The 23,434-nt window shown below is 38.7% G+C and overlaps 1 protein-coding gene across 1 annotated transcript in view; it reads left to right on the top strand.

Moving 5' to 3' along the window:
• The first annotated feature begins 1,117 nt into the window (after positions 1-1,117).
• Positions 1,118-23,434, top strand: part of cygb2 (cytoglobin 2) — a 58,960-nt gene continuing 36,643 nt past the window's right edge. Inside the window, exon 1 of the mRNA XM_052600730.1 lies at positions 1,118-1,590. Within this exon, the coding sequence (XP_052456690.1) occupies positions 1,310-1,590 (281 nt within the window). The 5' untranslated portion in view covers positions 1,118-1,309. The remainder of the gene's footprint in view (positions 1,591-23,434) is intronic.

Raw genomic sequence — 23,434 nt, 5'->3', positions numbered from 1 at the left:
GAGGGTCACGGCAGTCACCTGGATCGAGTACGTATCCAGACATGATGGTGGATCAGCACCTAGAAAGGACCTCTACTGCCCTGAAAGACAGCGGAGACCAGGACAACTAGAGCCCCAGATACAGATCCCCTGTAAATACCTTGTCTCAGAGGACCACTAGGACAAAACCACATGAAACAGATGATTCTTCTGCACAATCTGACTTTGCTGCAGCCTGGAATTGAACTACTGGTTTCGTCTGGTCAGAGGAGAACGATGGAGTTTTGGTTTGTTGCCGCTGTCACCTCTGGCTTGCTTAGTTGGGGTCACTTCATCTACAGCGATATCGTTGACTTGATTGCAAATAAATGCACAGACACTAATTAAACTGAACAGAGATGACATAACTGAATTCAATGATGAACTGCCTTTAACTATCATTTTGCATTATTGAGACACTGTTTTCCAAATGAATGTAGTTCAGTGCTTTGACGCAATGTATTTTGTATTTTGAGCGATATATTAAATAAAGGTGATTGATTGATTGGACTGGTTCTCTTTGTGGATTCTACCTTGTGGATTATTAAAGCCTTTTTATATTATCTAGAAAATTCTATTCTTGTTTTAGTTAAGGACAAATTTCAAGCTTGTGTATGTTTTTAGAATTATGGCCTGGGCGTTAGTTTAATCCTTTTCGTTCTTTAGGACTAGACTATTTTCTTCTTCTTGAAAGCTGAACTTGAAAAATGACTGCATGATTGACAAACTTGCATTATTTTCCTGTTGGCCACTGTAAAGCTGCTTTGACACAATCTGTGTCATAAAATAAAAAAAGGTGACTTGACTTCTTTGTAAATGCCTTAATGAACAATGGGGGGTGGGTGACATTAGTATCACATTGCAATCACAGTGTATACTGAAATTATATATATATTATTTTGTTTTATAGAATTCGTATTACATTTTCTTATTATACCTGTCATGTGTGCCTATATGTATCTGGATTCTCTGTGAGTAAAGGCACAGGAAATTACCCCCTCCTACTCTCTCTCTCTCTCTCTCTCTCTCTCTCCCCCTCCCTTCAGCTCCCTCCCTCTCTTCCCTACGTTCCATATCTGAGGTCATTATAAATCCAGAAGTTCCAAGCGTTGAGAACATCTGTGTTAGAGGCTAGACAAAGACCTGAGCAGCTCGGAAGACAAGCAACGGAAAAAGCTAATTTTAGGAGAGAGAGAACAGTGACAGCAGATATATTCATCGAACGATTGTCAGAAGTGAAATAATCCTGCCTGCTCAAGGTAGTGAGGGGCACAGAGTGAGAGGTGGGCGGATGCACACTCTCTACTCTCTTGCCCTGCGTTTTTGTTGCCCCTTCAGCCAACTTCGTCGCTCCTCTCCACCACCACAACCTCTCATTCCACCATCTGTGCCTGCTTCAGGCGCAAGTACCCCGTGGTGCGTGTGTGGCATGGAGAAGGAGAGGGAGGATGAAGAGACGGAGGGGAGGGAGAGACCAGAGCCGCTGACGGATGTGGAGCGGGGCATCATTCAGGACACCTGGGCGCGTGTTTACGAGAGCTGTGAGGATGTGGGCATCACTATACTAATAAGGTGCAGTATATTTACTAAAGAAACAACCAATAGGATACTTATAAAAGAAATTTTTTTTGACAATTTATTTGTATTATTATTATTATTTTTTTAAATGGATCTTTCTGTCAAAATCTTTGTAGTCTTTAATGTGTTTTTGGAATCGTGAGGCTTGCAGTTATCAAAATCAGCATTTTTCAAAAGCATTAAAGACATTTTTCCAGTTCTTACAATCATTTCATTTTATAATGATGTCTTTTTTTCTGTTATCTTTTACATTTGCAAATACAGCATTTGAAGCTGTATGGTAGGCAAGCAAATTCATTGTGCATGATGGTTATTCTAGCATACAAGGAAAAGCCACTGGCATAAAAACACTATACAGTAAACACATACAGGTGGGAAAAAACAGGAAAAAGCATAAATAACGTGATTTTACATGAAATACATGATTTGGGGAAAAATTAGCATTTTTTTTTTTTTTTGCTCTCACAGCTGCCATTCCCAAATTTAGATTGATAATGGATGGATATTCCATGACATCTTTTTCTGCATTTTTATTCTCATTGTGAAAGCTTCTCCGACATGCACACCATCGATAAAATCTATTCTTCTTTAAAGCTATTTTTAACACTCACCTAACTGAATATAGCAGGTGCAATCATATACCTGCTATAGTATTTTCTAAACCCTATAATACCGCTGTATGGTTTCAGGGGCAATTCTATAGATTCTGGCAGAATCCTGTACATGCCAGTGTAGAACAAACTCCAGTGGCAGATTTGACAAAAATATATATTAAATACACATAGATATAACTGAGCACATACTTATATGAACATAAATTTTAAGTAGGCAATGCCTACAGGACTCATTAAAATAGAATGCTTTAGGTTGCCAGGACAACTGTCAGAGATAATTTTGTGATTTTAGGTCATTAGACTGTGTGTGTGTATGAGTGTGTGTGTGCGTGTGTGTGTGTGTGTGTGTGTGTGTGTGTGTGTGAGTTTCTTATCTGTGTATTTCAGCAGCCAGTTTTTGCACTCTCTAATGTCTCTAATCCTCTTTTTGGCCTCATGGAAATTGTTTTCCTTGGAAACTTCGTTATGCATCATTCAGCTCTCTCTATGTTAACTTTATAAAAACTGTAGAGTAGTTTATGAACTGTTCAAATATATGCACCAGATCTGATTTAAATGTTTATATTTGAACAACTATAATGCAATAAACATGTTAGATTGCGATGAGAATTTTAACACCCTATGAAATACATTTATAATCAACATTTATGCACATGTAGCTGATTCTATTCATTTAACCCTCAATATTCACACTGTTCTGGGTCTGTACTCCTTCAGTCTCTCAAGACAATTTTTTCTTGAAAGCACTTGACAGTAAATATAAAACACTAAAGAAAAAAAAAAATTTGTGGCTGTTTTAAAAATGTAGGCATAATTGTGTAACAACATGCAGTTTTCACATACTTTTACACACATTATAAAATGTATTTATTCATATTATGTAAGTTACACATTATCATTTATGAAGTGAGGAAAAACACTTGTCTTTACTGTGCTGAAGTGTTCGAGAATATGTCCCAAAGACAATTTTTTTTCTTCTTGTTTTCTTCTTCTGTTCTTGTTTCTTGTGAATAGACTGTTGTTTTCAAATCTTAAGATAAGGCCATAACATTGTCTAACAATAATCTATGAACATCATCTCAAAATAAAGCAATTAACCATGAAGAATTTGACATATTGTTTATAACTAGTCCATACCATGGCATCCAGCACATACCTTTAAATTATATGTAAAACTTTTCAGCTATGATTTGTTTTTTAAACGTTATTTCTAATATGGATTATATTAATAAGAATTTAGATAACCATCTTCATGAATTCATTCAGATTCCAGAGGCAGAGTTACACAAGCATAAGACGTTATCCTCCAGCTGCACACTTAAGGGCTGTCAAGTATGTAAAGTGTTGCCTACTATTCAAGGAGGGAGGCCACAATACACTGGGTTTAACAGCTAAAACTTTCATTATTCTGACATGGTAGCACAGTGCTCATATCTTTCAGCTTAAATGTGCAGCTTGCATTAACCATGTTAAATCTCACTGAACAGTGCAGCATTTGTTATACTCTTGAGCACACTGTTGTGCTCAATGTCTTTCTAAAAGATCAAAGTGACAGCTGCGGAGGTTACGCATGGTCAGCTATGAGCTGTCACACATTTTCATCTCCAGTGATTGGATACAGGATGCCCTTTAGTGTATTGGCCAAAGGCTACAACTATTAATGTCTCCAGTTTTTCCTATTGACATAAATGAGCATCCAGAGAAGTGAATCAAGGTCAACATGAAGTGAACAGTATATTGTGGGACTCTGAGAAAATAATTACTAGGTTAATAGATGTATTCATGGGAAAAAAACATCAGTTGTCAGCAGAAGGACTCATAATAAACACATCAGTTAAACCAAGTTAAAGTCACATCACATGCACAGAGATGCTATGCCATGATGCGTGTTTCTAGGTTAAAAATCTCCTGCAATCAGAATAAGACAAATCTAGATGCTGATCTTAAAAAAAATGTCATTGAAAAGGGTCACAATGACAACCATGGGGAATACATACTTTGATTAATACTGTGTTAATAACATATCCATCACAACAAGATTGCAAACATCTATCAGATTCACCTCATGCTCAGAAAATAACAGAGACCATAGTAAAGTCAAGTCAAGTAACCTTTATCTATATAGCACTTTAAACAAAATACATTGCGTCAAAGCAACTGAACAACATTCATTAGGAAAACAGTGTGTCAATAATGTTAATCATTGAATTCAGTGATGTCATCTCTGTTCAGTTTAAATAGTGTCCTAGTGTCCTAGTTGTCCTGGTCTCCACTGTATTTCAGGGCTGTAGAGGTCCTTTCTTGGTGCCAATCCACCATCTGGTCTGGATACGTGCTGGATCCGGGTTACTGCAGTGACCCTCTGATCTGGATACAGACTGGATCTGGTGGCTACAGTGACCTCGGAATAAGAGAGAAACAGACTAATATTAGCGTAGATGCCATTCTTCTAATCATGTAGCAAGTACATCGGGTGTTATGGGAAGGGTTCCCAGCTCCGGTTTACCTAATTAATGCAGCCTAAAAATCCTTCAATGGATTTGGATATTAGAAGCATATTAGTATGTTATGTGTAAGCCAGGTTAAAGAGATGGGTTTTTAATCTAGATTTAAACTGCAAGAGTGTGTCTGCCTCCCGAACAATGTTAGGTAGGTTATTCCAGAGTTTAGGCGCCAAATAGGAAAAAGATCTGCTGCCCGCAGCTGATTTTGATATTCTAGGTATTATCAAATTGCCTGAGTTTTGAGAACGCAGCGGACGTGGAGGATCATAATGTAACAGGAGCTCATTCAAATACTGAGGTGATAAACCATTCAGGGTTTTATAAGTAATAAGCAATATTTTAAAATCTATACAATGTTTGATAGGGAGCCAGTGCAGTGTTGACAGGACCGGGCTAATATGGTCATACTTCTAGGCTCTAGTAAGAACTCTTGCTGATGCATTTTGGACGTACTGTAGTTTGTTTACTAAGCGTGCAGAACAACCTGCCAATATCTAACCTTGAGGTCATAAATGCATGGATTAATATTTCTGCATTTGACATTGAGAGCATAGGCCGTAATTTAGATATATTTTTGAGATGGAAAAATGCAGTTTTACAAATGCTAGAGACGTGGCTTTCTAAGGAAAGATTGAAATCAAATAGCACACCAAGGTTCCTAACTGATGGCGATGAATTGACAGAGCAGCCATCAAGTCTTAGACAGTGTTCTATGTTAATACATGCAGAGTTTTTAGGTCCTTTAATTAACACCTCTGTTTTTTTCAGAGTTTAGCAGTAATAAATTACTCGTCATCCAGTTTTTTATATCAACTATGCATTCCATTAGTTTTTTTTTTTTAATTGGTGTGTTTCACCAAGCTGCGAAGAAATATAGAGCTGAGTATCATCAGCATAAAAGTGTAAACTAACACCATGTTTCCTGATGATCTCTCCCAAGGGTAACATATAAAGCATGAAGAGTAGTGGCCCTAGTACTGAGTCTTGAGGTACTCCATACTGCACTTGTGATTGATATGATACATCTTCATTCCCTGCTACTTATTCATGGCGGTCATATAAGTATGATTTAAACAATGCTAATGCAATTCCATTAATGCCAACAAAGTGTTCAAGTCTATGCAAAAGAATGTTGTGGTCAATAGTGTCAAACACAGCACTAAGATCCAATAGAACTAATAGAGAGATACAACCACGATCAGATGATAAGAGCAGGTCTCAGTACTATGATACGGTCTAAATCCTCACAGGTTCCATTTTTCTCTAAGAAGGAATATAATTGTGAGGATACTACCTTTTTTAGTATCTTAGACAGAATACACATTTAGTTATCCAAATGAAATGGGTGTTGCTGACCTCAAGATGGCGCCAGTGTCAGTGGCATGCTGTCAGTCTTGTGGAGTAATCTACAGTTTGTTTGTTTTATTTTCTTTTATATCTTGTTTTATACAATGCGCCTTGTCATCATTTGTCTATGACAAATTAATGCTTTTAAGCCTACAATTTAGCGCAAACGAAGTATTATCTCAAACACGATATGTTTCATATCAATTACCTCCTCCATTTCTGGTCTCAATACCTGGCTACCTTCACCGTTGGCCAAGATCCCTACCACCGAGAATTCTCGGTGTCTGAGAATTTGCCTCGGCTTAGAATGGCATTGTTAATGTGCATTCACACCAGACGCGACTTGTGCAAATAAATTGCGCTATTCGGGCATAGTTGGGCGGTTGAACATTTTGAGTTTATTCGCTTCATTCGCACGTGAAATTAAACATCACAACAGACGCGAATTCACATCATGGGACGGGCTTCTGCCAGCATTGTGATTTCAACCACCATTTATTCTGATAATTTTCTAAATATTACTGTTGTGGTGTCATGAAATGTAGTTTTAAAAATATTTCAGGTGAGAATGTAGTTAGTCAAAGTCAAAGTCAAAGTCACCTTTATTTATATAGCGCTTTAAACAAAATACATTGCGTCAAAGCAACTGAACAACATTCATTTGGAAAACAGTGTCTCAATAATGCAAAATGATAGTTAAAGGCAGTTCATCATTGAATTCAGTTATGTCATCTCTGTTCAGTTTAAATAGTGTCTGTGCATTCATTTGCAATCAAGTCAATGATATCGCTATAGATGAAGTGATCCCAACTAAGCAAGCCAGAGGCGAGAGCGGCAAGGAACCGAAACTCCATCGATGGCAGAATTGAGAAAAAAACCTTGGGAGAAACCAGGCTCAATTGGGGGGCCAGTTCTCCTCTGACCAGACGAAACCAGTAGTTCAATTCCAGGCTGCAGCAAAGTCAGATTGTGCAGAAGAGTCATCTGTTTCCTGTGGTCTTGTCCTGGTGGTCCTCTGAGACAAGGTCTTTACAGGGGATCAAAAGAAGATATTTTGAAGAATCTGGATAACCTACAGAGAGTAGGCAGGGTTTATTGAATGAACTAAGAAGAGGGGTGAATGGTAGGTGAGAATCAAAGAAGGGGAAACAGTCCACAGGACAAAAACTGGTGGTGGAGAATGGTACTGGTAGCAGGAGCCAGAGACGGGAACCAGGAGACTGGGAGGACTATGAGGGAGAAACACAGGAGTATTGTCAGAGGTTCAGGATGTAAAGTAAACACAGGTTAATACACAAGTATTAGGAGTCTGGGTACTGTTTGGAGTAGTGAACGGTATACCGGACACCAGAGCATTGATGTGAGGGTGACTTTATGCTAGGTTGGGTTATTGAGTGCAGGTGCAGGTGATCAGTACTCTGGCAATTGGGATCAGGTTTGAATGGAACCAGGTGACTGTGATGATGGAGGTGTGTAAGGGTGATGATTCCGTGACACTTGGGCTAGTTTAGAACATGCAACCCTAATTATGGGAAAGACTACTGATTTGACAGTTGTCCAGAAGACAATCATCAACTCCCTGAACAGAAGCCACAGAAGGTCATTGCTGAAAGGTCTTGCTGTTCACAGAGTGCTTTAACAAAATATATTCATAGAAAGTTGACTGGTAGGAAAAAGTGTTGTAGGAAAAGGTGCACAAGCAGCAGAGATGACCACAGCCTTGGGAAGATTGTCAACAAAAGCAGATTCAAGAACTTGGGAGAGCTTCACAAGGAGTGGACTGAAAGCTGGAGTCAGTGCATCAAGAGTCACCACGCTCAGACGTCTTCAAGAAAAGGTCAACAGCTGTCACATTTCTAGAACCAAGCCACTCCTGAATCAGAAAGAAAAAAAAAAACAAAACATCAGAAGCATTTCCCCTGGGGTAAGGAGAAAAAGAACTGGACTATTGCTCAGTGGTCCACAATCCTCTTTTCAGATTAAAGTAAATTTAGCATTTCATTTGGAAATCAAGGTCTGGAGTCTGGAGGAAGACTGTAGAGGAACAGAATCCAAACAGCTTGAAGTCCAGTGTGAAGTTTCTGAAGTCAGTGATGATTTGGGGTGCTGCGACATCTGCTGGTGTTGGTCCATTGTATTTTAGCAAGTCAAAAGTCAATGCTGACACATACCAGTAGATTTTAGAGTAATTTATGCTACCATCTGCTGACAAGCTTTATGGAGATGCTGATTTCATTTTTCAGCAGGACTTTAGCACCTGGTCATAGTGCCAAAACCACTTCCAAGTGGTTTGCGGACCATTACATTACCGTGCTTGACTGGCCAGCCAGCTCACCTGGCCTGAACCTCACAGAGAATCCATTGGGTATTGTGAAGAGGAAGATAAGTAACTTCTGACAAACAATACAGAGCAGCTGAAGGCCGCTATCAAAGCACCCCGGGCTTCAATAACACCTCAGCAGTGCCACAGGCAAATTGCCTCCATGCCACGCCGCACTGAAGCAGTCATTTTTGCAAAAGGAGCCCCAACCAAGTATTGAATGAATAATTAAACCTGCTTTGGAGATCTTGCACATTTCTTTTTTTTATTGATTTTTGAGAATGTTTGTTGAGATACTGAATTTTTTATTTTCCTAAGCTGTAAGTCATAACCATCAGAATAAAGACAACAAACTCTTGAAATATTTCAGTTTGTGTGAAATGAATCCGGATGGCATTCCTGGACGTGTGCTTAGCTCATGTGCAGAGCAGCTTCCAGGGGTCTTCAAAGACATTTTCAACCTGTCCCTCAGCCAAGCAACTGTGCCAACTTGCTTTAAGTCCACATCCATTGTGCCAGTGCCGAAACACTCCTCCCCAATGTGCTTAAATGTATACCTTCCCTTAGCACTCACACCCATCATAATGAAGTGCTTCGAGCGACTGCCTCCCACCCACACTGGACCCTCAGAAATTTGCCTACCATAAAAAGAGAAGCACAGAGGATGCAGTATGCATATTGCTGCACTCTGCACTCACACACTTCAACAATAACAACACATATGTACAGATGTTGTTTGTTGATTTCAGCTCAGCATTTAACCCTGATCACAAAACTTGGAGACCTGGACATTAACACCCCCTCTGCAACTGAATTATGGACTTTCTGACCAGCAGACCTCAGCATGTTAGGTCAGGCCACACCTGCTCAACCACCATCACACTCAACACCGGCGTACCACATGACTGTGTGCTGAGCCCATTCTTTTACTCCCTTTACACCCATGACTGCAAGCCTATGTGGATCCAACTCCATCATTAAGTTTGCAGACACCACGGTGATAGGCCTCATTAGTGACAATGATGAGACTGCCTACAGGGAGGAGATACAGCTCCTGGCCACATGGTGCGCTGACAATAACCTGCTCCTTAACACCAGCCATACAAAGGAGCTCATTGTGGACTTCAGGAAGAAGAAAGGAAGCACGCATGACCCCATTTACATTAACGGAATGCTTGTTGAACGTTTCTCAAGCTTCAAGTTCCTGGGAACCACCAACTCGGATGACCTGTCCTGGACTACAAACACCTCCAGCCTGGTCAAGAAGGCTCATCAGCACCTCTTCTTCCTCAGGACACTGAAGGAGAACCAGCTCTCTTCAGCCGTCATGGTGAACTTCAGCCGGTGTGCGATCGAGAGCATCCTGACCAGTTGCATCACAGTCTGGTATGGGAACTACTCAGCTGCTGACCACAAGGCACTGCAGAGGGTGGTGAAAACTGCCCAACACATCACAGGGACAACACTTTTGAGGACATCCAGAGGAAACGCTGTCTACGTTGAGCTCACAGCATTCTCAAGGACTCCTCTCACCTTGACCACAGACTGTTTAACCTTCTGCCCTCCGGGAGGCGCTTCAGGAGCCTCTGGACAAGGACCATCAGATTCAGGAACAGCTTTTTCCCTATAGCTGTCTCCTTGCTGACCTCTGCCCTCTTATTGCACTTCTGGTTAGAGGCTAGGTCGCAGAAGTCATTGGCCTAGTGGTTAGAGAGTTTGACTCCTAACCCTAGGGTTGTGGGTTAGAATCTCAGGCTGGCAATACCATGACTGAGGTGCCCCTGAGCGAAACCCTGACTGCTGCCCGGGTGCCGCAGCATAAATGGCTGCCCACTGCTCTGGGTGTGTGTTCACTGCTGTGTACATGCACTTTGGATGGGTTAAATGCAGAGCATGAATTCTGAGTATGGGTCACCATACTTTGCTGAATGGCACTCTCACTAACTGCATTTTGTAGCCTTGTACCTTACATGTGCAATGACAATAAAGCTAAATCTAATCTAATCTAAAGAGTCCTGATGCACTTTGGGGCTCCAGTTGGTCTCTGCTGAAGTGAAATGATGAGACCAGTTCGAATCAGAGGATCTTGATGAATGAATAGTCAAGGCCGCAGCCTGGCACAAGCTTAGTGTGGTTATTAAGGCACTTAGCTCAGCAATCTTCTCCTGGAATTTCTGAATCTAGAAGATGGTTTGGTGATCAGTGACCTATATAGGGGGTGATGTCACACCCTTAGGATTTGAGTGAGCCAATGAGGATAGGTACCTTTTGGAGGTAAGTTTTACAGCTCTTTGTTCCTAGTACGGTGTCTTGCATATCAAATTAGATTTAGATTCTTTTGGTTTCAAGAGAAGAATCTTTAGGATTCTTATAAAACTAATGTGTTGCATAGGCATCAACATATAATATACACTCTCATTTAGATCATGAAAATACAAACTCATAGATACCAAACATCATATAGATGAGGTTATATTAACTAGTGATCAATCATAAGCATGTATAAAATATATACAATACATAAAACACAATATACAAGAACATTAACAGCATACACAATGCCCTAAAGTATATGTGAATTAATTAAAAAAGATTTTCTACGAATTAATTAAAGAAAAGTCCCTTTTTATGTGCATTATGTGTCTGTTTTTTGAGAGACTTGAGTTAAGGAGTAGCTTAGTCACATTCTTGAGCATCGTAAACCTATTGTTATCAGATAGTGTGCCTATGGTTGCTAGGGAACCAGAGGCCTGTTCTGTCCTTTTTGAGGCGATAGCTTCCTTTTGGGGGAAGGGTCCATAGAACCTTTGGTTAGATGAGGAGGCATTAGATATTATTTGTTAAAAGTAACAAATAGTTGTGTGTCAAAGCACACAGAAGAAGTTTAAGCCTTTAGTTTTTTTAATTGTGGTGATTTTCGCTACCATTTAACAAAAACCCTGCAAAGGTTTCCTGAGCATTCAAAATGGTCTCTCAGTTTTGCTCACTAGGCTACACAATCATGGGGATGATGGCGGATCTGACAATTTTCCAGAAGACAATCATTGACACCCTTCACAAGGAGGGAAAGCCACAAACATTCATTGACAAAGAAAATGGCTGTTCACAGAGTGCTGTATCCAAGAATGTTAACAGAAAGTTGAATGGAAGGTAAAATTCTGGAAGAAAGAGATGCACAACCAACCGAGAGAACCACAGCCTTATGAGGATTGTCAAGCAAAAACGATTCAAGAATTTGAGGGAACTTCACAAGGGATGGACTGAGGCTGGGGTCAAGGCACCAAGAGCCACCACACACAGACATGTCAAGGAATTTGCTGAACCGAGGACAAAGTCAGAGGCGTCTTACCTGGGCTAAGGAGAAGAAGTACTGGACTGGTCAAAAGTCCTCTTTACAGATGAGAGCAAGTTTTGTATTTCATTTGGAAACCAAGGTCCTGGACTTTGGAGGAAGGGTGGAGAAGCAAATAGCCCAAGTTGCTTGAAGTCCAGTGTTAAGTTTCCACAGTCTGTGATGATTTGGGGTTCAATGTTATCTACTGGTGTTGGTCCATTGTGTTTTTTGAAAACCACACTGCCAAAAGCACCAAAAGTTGGTTAAATGCTTGACTGGCCAGAAAACTCACCAGACCTGAACCCCATAGAGAATCTATGGTGTATTGTCTAGAAGAAAATGAGAAACAATACACCAAAAAAATTTAGATGAGCTGAAGGCTCATAAATTAACATACATTCCAGAAGGCCAATTTTTTTTATTGTTCTTATGAAATATTTGCTGTGACCAAAGACTTAACCTACTTCAGTACTGGATTTATTTAAAACAAGAGTTTACTGAATTACCGAAATAAATTAACTTTTCGATGACATTCTAATTTGAGATGCACCTTTACATATATGTTCATACTCTGCTTGAGTAGCAAGATTGTGTTCAGTTCATACACTTTTTTTATCAACTGATTCGTTTGAAAATCTGATTTATTCAATAAGTAAACACTGTCCATAGCTCAGATATGTAAAACATGTATTTTTGTCAGCAAAATTGAGCAAAAACAAGCAATATTATGTCTAAAATGTAAGTCACTTATTTTTTTTATGAACTTAAAATTATTATTAAATGTGTTCATGCTGTTATCTGCAAAAAAAAACAACAACAATACTCTTTGTGTGATAAAGATTAAGTGTATTATATTATATAAATATAAAAAGGATGCAGAAATATTTTTTCTGTCTACAGTTTAGAATGCAATTTAGAGTTTTAATAGACTAATAAATGAACATTTGTGTGCCTGTGTGATTTGGTGATGTAACCTACTTTGATAATGTCAGATCACACATTATTCCAACAACACTTACCATATTATAGCAGACAATGTTGTATCGCAAAAGCCAAGACTCGTCTTGGGTAGAAAAGTTATTATTCATGGTTGCGCGCACACTTGTATGCACACGAGCAAAAGGTGTTTGTCTAACTTGCAGATGCCAGACCACTGATTCATCAAACCCGCTTTCCTGCAGTCTGTGTTCTTCTGACTATTTTGTAAACAAGTAATGAATATGCTTCAAGGATATGTATAGAAGCAAAAATATAAATTTTATGTTACGTTACACCACTGAAATTAACACTACCAAGAAGCCAAAGCCAACATAATTGTTTTGGTTCTATTGTTAATATGAATGTGTATTTAATTAATATAGCTGCATATGAGGGGTTCCATAATATTTATTTAAATCACAACACAATTAATCAGCCTCATTCACACCATGGACACAAAAAAATCTAGCAAACTGTTTTTACTGAAGATAGAACTGAACTATCCATGTAAACATTCAGAGAATGAGCGTTACACCACTGAAATTAACACTACCAAGAAGCCAATGCCAACATAATTGTGTTGGTTCTAATGTTAATATGAATGTGTATTTAATTAATATAACTGCATATAAGGGGTTCCATAATATTTATTTAAATCACAACAAAATGAATCAGCCTCATTCACACCATGGACACAAAAAAATCTAGCAAACTGTTTTTACTGAAGATAGAACTGAACTATCCATGTAAACATTCAGAGAATGAGCTATAGGACCAGGGTGAGCGTGATTTCACCAAGTACAACATGTTCCTGGATCAACATCCTTGTTGATCCTGAAACAACATTCCAATCATCCAATCAAAATTGAGATATAACTTTTCAAGAAACAACTGTTTTAGGCTTAACATCAGGGTTAAGTGCTTCTACACCCATGTTAATCAGCTATAATTTCCCACTGATTTTAGGAATAAATTATGGGTACAGTTAGGTTTAGGGGTAGGGATTGGGTTAAGTTTATATTTTTGGACAATAATGTTGATCCAGGATCATCAAAAGATTTTGATCCAGGAACATGTCTTACTTTGCAAAATCATGGCGACCATAGGACCATCTCTCAGTGACTGAAATAAGTATGCCTTTACTGAGATTTCACAGGAACATCCCCATTGCCTAGTTTCAGGGTCTTATAACAAATTTATAAACAGTAGTTTATGCTAAATTAAGAACTCTACTGGCTAAAAGTTTTGTAAAAGTTTTCAATCATTGCAAATATGAATGTTCTGTACTAACATTTTTGTATGTTGCTCCTAAATATCAAATAGCATGAAGCAAGTTTGAAAATCCATTTTTGGTTTAACAGGATTCTGTCAGGCAGAAAGCTGACAATTTTAACACCTAATGTGGAACTGAAAACAGAACCAGAGTAGCAATTTGTCATTTATGTCAGACTTGCACTCTGATTATTAGGGTTTGTTCATTATCAGTGCTGAGGCTCTTAAACCAACAGAGCTGAAGCTCTGGTTGTGTTTGAACTCTCTCCCTCTCTGTCTTTGCACCTGCCTCTCATTTTCCATGCTGTGACTTAATGACATCCTTTTCATCAGAGCCACTTCAGCTCTGCACTGCAGTCATACACCACACTGCCTTTCATTGCCCCGAATTGATTTCTCTCTCTCTTAATTCCTTCTTCCTAGTTTTCCAGTTTTTCATTTTTCATAATTTACATTTATTGACTTGTATAATTTATGCAGCTTGTGCTCTATGGATTTCAAAGGCATAAATATTCTATTTCTACTCAGCTGCGAAGGTTACCCATGGGCAAAATGTTAACAAAGAGTGATGGGTTTGGTTATCATGGGCCTTAGAAACATGTTGTGTCTTGCTGAGGGTAGTATTTTAGTAGTTTATGAATTTAAACATTCTAACACTACTACAAATACTAAAAATGTATATTCATAATATTCTACATATAATTAAAACACAAATGTAATGCATAAAATAATCTTATTGTTATTGTAATCGTATTATGATTTAAAATTATCTTCAGCTCACTGTACTCATCCACCAAATTTTTTCTGGAAATAACCCTTTGATTTGCGACACCTTCCTCATGTTATGTCATCAGCTGGGCGACTTGTCGAAGGTATGTCTAGGTTTTTAGTAATTCCATGGGCAAGTGTGGATCATCTTAGTCCCCTTTCTTGTCCCATACTACAGTATACAATGATCTTGCCTCGAGTTGTATAAGGAACTAACAGTGTCATGAGCTGGGTTTGATTATTCCCATCATTTCCCTCTCTCCTCTCGTTATTGCTACTTAGGCTCAGGTGTTCACTACTGTGTTCAGCACTAACATTGATTGTCCCATACCTGTTTTCACATTACCATAATTTTCTTTGCTATTTGCTGTTTTTCTAGGTTCTTTGCAACATTATTGTTGGTTTTCCTGTCCATTGAATGACACCAAGTGTCTCAGTTATCCGTCGTTTTGTCAAGTCTTGTATAGTCAAAGTCATGCCTGGTGCTTACTTACCTGTTCTCTGCCCAGTCATCCTGTGGTCCGTGTGTTTGTAAAGTAAATTCAAGTCACCTTTATTTATATAATGCTTTGAATGACAGATTGTATCAAAGCAACTGAACAACACTGGAAAACAGTATGTCAATAATGCAAAATGACAGTTAAAGGCAGTTCATCATTGAATTAAGTGATGTCATCATCCAGCTCAGTTCAGTTTAAATAGTATCTTGCAATCATTTGCACTCAAGTCAACGGTATCGCTGTAAATAAAGTGTCCACAACTAAGCAAGCCGGAGGCGACAGTGGCAAAAAACCAAAACTCCATCGGTGACAGAATGAAGAAAAATCCTTGGGAGAAACCAGGCTCAGTCCGGGGGGCAGTTCTCCTTTTGCCAGACGAAATCAGCAGTCCAGGCTGCAGCAAAGTAAGATTGTGCAGAAGAATAATTTGTTTCCTATGGTCTTGTCCCTGTGCTCATCTGAGACAAGGTTTTTTACAGGGGATCTGTATCTGGGGCTCATCTAGTTGTCCTGGTCTTCGCTGTCTTTCAGGGCTGTATACATCCTCTCTGGATGCTATTCCATCATCTGTGCTAGACACGTACTGGATCCGAGTGACTGCAGTGACCATCTGATCCGGATGCAGACTGGATCTGGTGGCTACGGTGACCTCAGAATAAGAAAGGAACAGATTAATATTAGCGTAGATGCCATTCTTCCAACAATGTAGCAAGTACACCGGGTGTTGTGGGAAGTGTTCCCGGTTCTGATCTACCTAATAATGCAGCCCAAAAAATATTTTAATGGATTTGGATATTAGAAGCGTATTAGTGTGTTCTGTGTAAACCAGGTTAAAGAGATAGGTCTTTAATCTAGATTTAAACTGCAAGATTGTGTCTGCCTCCCAAACAATGTTAGGTAGGTTATGCCAGAGTTTAGGTGCTAAATAGGAAAAGGATCTACCACCCGCAGCTGTTTTTGATAGTCTACACTGTAAAAAATTTCTTGTTGTTTTTACAAAAACTTTTTGGCAGCTGTGGTTGCCAGAATAATTTTGTAAAAATACAGAAAACTGTAAACACATTTACGTCAAAAACTGTTAATTTTACAATATAAAGCTGTAATTTACAAACAAGAAAATTTGAATATAAACCAGTAAATTCAACAACACACAAAATTAAATCTGTTTTGTACCTTGAAAATACTGACAACCACCATAATAATAAAGATGGTACTGTATAAAAGAAAGCCACATGAAGTATCAAAGCTCATCACAAGTAGCTTCACCACAAGCAGAAGTATATATTAACATATAGAAGGTGCACATTTATGGAAACACAAAACACCATCATGGTAACACACGTGATACTTAAATAATGCAAAAAACTTTCATTAAGCAACAGAAGATGTAACATAAAGCTCAAATGTACATAACTGATAACAAGAACTATTTAAAAACATGATTATTTAAACAAAATACTTTCAAACGTGGAGTGTCACGCAGGGAATTCTGGGAATATCAGTTTACAGTTTTAGACTGTAAATTATACATTGATTTGTTCTTTTTTTACTTCTAAAAGCTGTATAATTAACATAATTTTACTGTAAATTTACATTAAATGCTTTGTTAGATCTTTTACAGTTTTTCCCTGTATATAGTACGAGAACTTACTGTTAACCTATTATCAGTTTTTTTTCCGTAGCGTTTTTACAAAATTTTACAGTTAAAATTACACTTATTTTTTACAGTGTAGGTATTATCAAATTGACAGCGTTTTGAGAATGCAGCAGACGTGGAGGTCTATAATGTAACAAGAACTTGTTCAAATACTGAGGTGCTAAACCATTCAGGGCATTATAAGTAATAAGCAAGATATTAAAATCCATATGATGTTTAATAGGTAGCCAGTATAGTGTTGTCAGAACTAATATGGCCATACCTCCTGGTTCTAGTAAGAACTCTTGGACCCACTTTATATTAAGTGGCTTTAACTACTATGTACTTACATTTTAATTAATAATTTAGTACAATGTACTTATTGTGTACATACATGTTTTTACATTATACTTATATTTTAAAAAAACTACATATAATTACATCTTTATTTAATTTCTGTAATTACATTTATAATTACAGTGTTGACCCATACTTTACACCTTAACCCACCCTTACACTTACCCATACCTCCAACCCATTTCTCTAACCTTACCCTATCCCACCTCAATAGCAGCAAAAGTGTTTTACAATACAATATGAACACAATAAGTACATTGTACTTATTTTTTATGTAAGTAAATAGTAGTTAAAGCCACCTAATATAAAGTGGGACTGAACTCTTAACTGCTGCAGTTTGGACTAGCTGGAGTTTGTTTATTAAGCATGCAGAACATCCACCCAATAAAGAATTACAATAATCTAACATTGTGGCCATTTCTGCATTTGACATTGAAATCATATGTCAACATTTTGATATATTTTTGAGATGGAAATATTTAGTTTTACAAATGCTAGAAATTTGTCTTTCTAAGCAAAGATTGCTATCAAATAGCAAACCTAGGTTACTAACTGATGACGAAGAGTTGACAGAGCAGCCATCAAGTCTTAGACAGCTTTCATTGAATTTTTATGTCCTATAATTAACACTGAATTTTGTAGTAAGAAATAACTCGTCATCCAGTTTTTTTTTTATTAACTATGCATTCCATTAGCTCAAATTGGTATATTTCGCCAGGCCACAAAGAAATATAGTGCTGAGTGTCATCAGCATAACAATGAAAGCTAACACTGTGTTTCCTGATGATATCTCCCAAGGGTAACATGTAAAGCATGAAGAGTAACGGTCCATATTGCACTTGGGATCGATATGATACCTCTTTGTTCACTGATAAAAATTGATGGCAGTCATATAAATGTGATTTAAACAATGCTAATGCACTTCCATTAATGCCAACAAAGTCTTCTAGTATATGCTAAAGAATGTTGTGGTCAATAGTGTTGAACGCAGTGCTAAGATCCAATAACACTAATTAAGAGATACAACCACAATCGGATGATAAGAGCCGGTCATTTGTAACTCTAAGGAGAGCAGTCTCAGTACTATGATACAGTCTAAATCCTGACTGGAAATCCTCACAGATTCCATTTTTCTCTAAGAAGGAATATAATTGTGAAGATACTACCTTTTATAGTATCTTGGACAGAAAAGAGAGATTCAAGATCATTAACTATTTCAGACAGGAACCACTTTGGAAAGTTTGCTTGAGTTTATTGAACACAATTTATCTTTGGAGGTATGGTTCCTTATGGGGGTTCTTGCTCCCAGAATAATTGAACATACAAGAGATTTAGCATTAACACCCTGGAACCATGAATTTATAAATACATAACAATTAAGATTTTTTATAAAGTTTTTAAAACAAACAGTGATAATCATGTAGATGTGGCAGTGGGACATCTATCCTGTAGCCTGGTTGTGAAGATGGTTGTCTCTCAGCATTGAGGTCCATACCAGCTAAGATTTTGGAAGCCTTAGCGATCTGAAACGAAGAAGACGACAGTCAGAAGGTGCGCAGTAATGTGCTCATGCTTATAATGGGGAGGGAGGGTTGCGAGCCGTTTAGCATACTTACAGAGCAGTAGTGCCACGTATGTATATATCCTGTGTCTAATAGGAGAGAAGTGGTGATTGGAGTGATTTGACAGCTGACCGCATCAGCTGTTCACAGCCTTGTCTCCGTGGCCTGCCTGAACTAATGCTGCGCTCGATTTCAGACAGGAAACACTTTGGCAAGTTTACTTGAGTTTATTGAACACAATTTATCTTTGGCGGTATGGTTCTTTATGGGGGTTCTTGCTCCCAGAATAATTGAACATACAAGAGCTTTAACATCAACCCCCAAAAAATAATGAGAGGTATTACTGCCTGAAGAAGAACCCGCCAAAACCTACCTTGTTCCAATCCTGCAAAGAGAAAAGAGGGTGTTACTGAGATATCCCTTAATGTAGCCTACTGGCTAGGGAAGGGGTATTCTCCCTTCTATTGAGGCAGAAAAAAGCTGGCCTCTCTATAATTAAGATAGCTGGTAATAGCAGTGAAGGGTATTTTCTCCAGCGGGAGAACCGCAAATGAGCAGCATGTCCCTGAGCTTGGTATGAGTTGTATGAGTAGCGTGAAGACCCCCTGAAATTTTCCTTGTTTCCTTCCTGCAAAAGAGAAAAAAAATTTTATAGAGATGTCCTTAATGCAGCCTATGGTAGGAGAGGGGTATTCTCCCCTCTAAAACGTGAGTGAGAGAATAGCAAGTCCCCTCCTATTTTAAGTAGCAGGGGTGGTCAGCCTCTGCTAAAGGTCCCCTGCAGCTATAGCAGCAAAGGGTGTTCTCTCCAGCTGGAAAGAACAGCAGTCCCTTACTTCTGAGGGGGAGTTCGTCCCTTGCTTGCAGGATAACAGCAGCCCGCTCAGGTATTGTGGCAAGAGGTGATCTCCCAGCGGGAGAAAACAGCAGTCCCTTTTTCTTTATAATTTTTTTTCTCTCTCATCTCCTCATTCAAGTTCGCCTTCTCCATCTCCATTTTAGTAGCAGGGGTGTTCATCCTCTGCTGAAGGATGAACAGCAGTCCCCTGCAGCTATATCAGCAAAGGGTGTTCTCTCCAGCTGGAGAGAACAGCAGTCCCTTTCTTCTGAGGGGGAGTTAGTCCCTCACTTCAGGGATATACAGCGGCCCCCTCTGGTATCGTGGCAAGAGGTGATCTCCCAGTGAGAGAAAACAGCAGCCCCTTTTAATGTATATATTTCTTTCCCTTTTCATTCTCCTCCACATTCAACTTCTCCATCTCCATTTAAGTAGCAGGGGTGTTCATCCTCTGCTGAAGGATGAACAGCAGTCAACTGCAGCTATAGCAGCAAAGGATGTTCTCTCCAGCTGGATGGTCTCTCCAGCTTTCTTCTGAGGACAAGTTCGTCCCTCACTTGAGGGATAACAGTGTCCCCCTCAGGTATCGCGGCAAGGGGTGATATCCCAGCGGGAGAAGACAGCAGCCCATTTTCCTTTATAATTTTTTTCCTCATATCCTCATTCAACTTCGCCTACTCCATCTCCATTATCAAAACAGCACCCCCTCCCCTTTTTTATATAGCATCAAGGGTTTTCTCTCCAGCTGAAGAAAATAGCAGTTCCTTCCTCGTTCTTCTCATTCTCCATCTCCTTCTCCATTCCTTCTCATTCTCCTCCTCATTCTTCTTATTCTCCTCATCATTCTTCTTTTCATTCTTTTCCTCATCCTCCATCTCCTTCTCCATTTACTTCTTCTCATCCTCCTCATCCTCATCCTTCTTATCCTCCTCCTCATTCTCCATTTCCTTCTCATCCTCCTCTTCATTCTTCATCTCCTCTATTTCCTTCTCATCCTCCTCCTCATTCTCCTCCTCCTCCTCCTCCTCATTCTTCTCCTCCTCCTCCTCATTCTCCTCTTTCCCTTGGGTTCAGTGTTGTATTTTATTATTATTAAATGTACATAGTACGAAATATTCACTGGTTATAACCAGCGGTTCTATATTTAGCTGTAGACCATTACCCTAACTCTGCTTCAGAAGCAAAAATTGGTTCATGAGGAGAAACAGACATGTCAGCCAGACACTCTGCTTCTGTTAATGGCACTCAAGCGTTGCTCGCATACTTATCACTATGAAGTAAATAAAATGCAGAATTGTCAAATACACAGGCGTTTCAGAACAGGCACGATGTCAGACACTGTAGTATGCTCTGGTCCTCTCCGTGCTTACCGTAGTGATGAGATGCATAGCAGATTGTCATCACTCAATGGCTGGATGTCTAAGTGGTGCCCACAGAATAACATAGGTTTCATAGACAATTGGACAAGCTTTTGGGGCAGACCTGACCTGTTGAAAAGAGATGGTCTTCATCCCTCCTGGGATGGCGCCACTCTTCTCTCTAGAAATATGGCAAATAGTCTTAAATACTTGACTAACTGGGGCCCAGGTCAGGAAGCAGACAGACTGGCTAAACAGACCGTCTGCTAGCTGCCTCACGTCACAGAGGTCAGTTAATTTTCAGCACATAGAGACTCTTTCACCTAGATATCACACTATAGAGACTGTACAAAATACAAAAAATGTCCAAAGCAAGTTAAGATTAACAATTTAATTGAGGTTCAACAAATAAAAAAACAGATGCAATACGGATACACAAATGATAAAGCTTGGCTTAATGAATATCAGATCCCTTTCTACGAAAACACTTTTTGTAAATAATGCAGTAATCAGATCTAGCAGTTTTTAATGCTTTTCTGTAGGATAGGTTACTTTCCCGCCAAGCAATACGAAATACATCTAGTTTTGTTTTCCTCCAGCTGCGCTCCATTTTTCGGGCGGCTCTCTTTAGGGTGCAATATGCTCATTACTCCATGGTGTCATACTGGTTTCCTTAACCTTCCTTAAGCGTAAAGGATATGCATATCGTTTTGGATATGCTAAGGAATTTGGATACATCAGGAAGATAACTTAAAAACCAGTCTCATCATATCACACTATAGTGGCTGTGTCTGTTCCCCGAACTAGAAAATACAAAAAATGTCCAAACTAAGTTAAGATTAACAATTAATTGAGGTTCAACAAATAAAAAACAGATGCAATACCGATAAACAAATGATAAAGCTTGGCTTATTGAATATCAGATCTCTTTCTACGAAAACACTTTTTGTAAATAATATGATCACTGGTCATAATCTAGATGTGCTCTTTTTGACAGAAACATGGCTAAAACCTGATGATTACATAATTTTAAATGAGTCCACCCCCCAAGATTACTGTTATAAACATGAGCCGCGTCTAAAAGGTAAAGGGGAGATGTTTTGCTTCAATTTATAACAACATTTTCAGGATTTCTCAGAGGGCATGCTTCAAGTATAACTCGTTTGAAGTAATGGTGCTTCATATAACATTATTCAGAGAAACAAATGTTAATGATAAATCCCCTGTTATGTTTGTACTGGCTACTGTATACAGGCCACCAGGGCACCATACAGACTTTATTAAAGAGTTTGGTCATTTTACATCCGAGTTAGTTCTGGCTGCAGATAAAGTTTTAATAGTTGGTGATTTTAATATCCATGTTGATAATGAAAAAGATGCATTGCGATCAGCATTTATAGACATTCTGAACTATATTGGGGTTAAGACAACACATTTTATGACCTACTCATTGTCGAAATCATACTCTAGATTTAATACTGTCACATGGAATTGATGTTGATAGTGTTGAAATTACGCAGACAAGTGATGATATCTCAGATCATTATTTCGTTTTGTGCAAACTTCATAAAGCCAAAATTGTAAATTCTACTTCTTGTTACAAGTATGGAAGAACCATCACTTCTACCACAAAAGACTGCTTTTTAAGTTATCTTACTTATTACTATTAGAGATAAAATTGTAACCATTCAGCCGTCAGCTACAGTATCTCATCAGACAGTGCACTGTAGACCCCCTGAGGACCAGTTCCACTCATTCTCTACTATAGGAGAGGAAGAATTGTATAAACTTGTTAAATCATATAAACCAACAACATGTATGTTAGACCCTATACCATCTAAGCTCCTAAAAGAGGTGCTTCCAGAAGTAATAGATCCTCTTCTGACTATTATTAATTCCTCATTGGCAATAGGATATGTCCCCAAAACATTCAAACTGGCTGTTATTAAGCCTCTCATCAAAAAAACACAACTTGACCCCAAAGAACTAGTTAATTATAAACCAATCTCAAATCTCACTTTTCTGTCCAAGATACTGGAAAAGGTGGTATCCTCACAAGTATATTCCTTCTTAGAGAAAAATTGTATATGTGAGGATTTCCAGTCAGGATTTAGACCATATCATAGTACTGAGACTGCTCTGCTTAGAGTTACAAATGACCTGCTCTTATCATCTGATCGTGGTTGTATCTCTCTATTTGTTTTATTGGATCTTAGTGCTGCGTTTGACACAATTGACGACAACATTCTTTTGCATAGACTTGAACACTTTGTTGGCATTAATGGAAGTGAATTAGCATGGTTTAAATCGTACTTATATGACCACCATCAGTTCGTAGCAGTGAATGAAGATGTATCATATCGATACAGTATGTGCAGTATGGAGTACCTCAAGGCTCAGTACTAGGGCCGCTAAATGGTAAATGGACTGCATTTATATAGCGCTTTCAA

This window comes from Carassius gibelio, chromosome A6 (assembly GCF_023724105.1).
Source record: "Carassius gibelio isolate Cgi1373 ecotype wild population from Czech Republic chromosome A6, carGib1.2-hapl.c, whole genome shotgun sequence".
Classification (NCBI taxonomy): Eukaryota; Metazoa; Chordata; class Actinopteri; order Cypriniformes; family Cyprinidae; genus Carassius; species Carassius gibelio.
The sequence above is the reverse complement of the archived record's forward strand: the minus strand, read 5'-3'. Positions and strand labels throughout refer to the sequence as shown.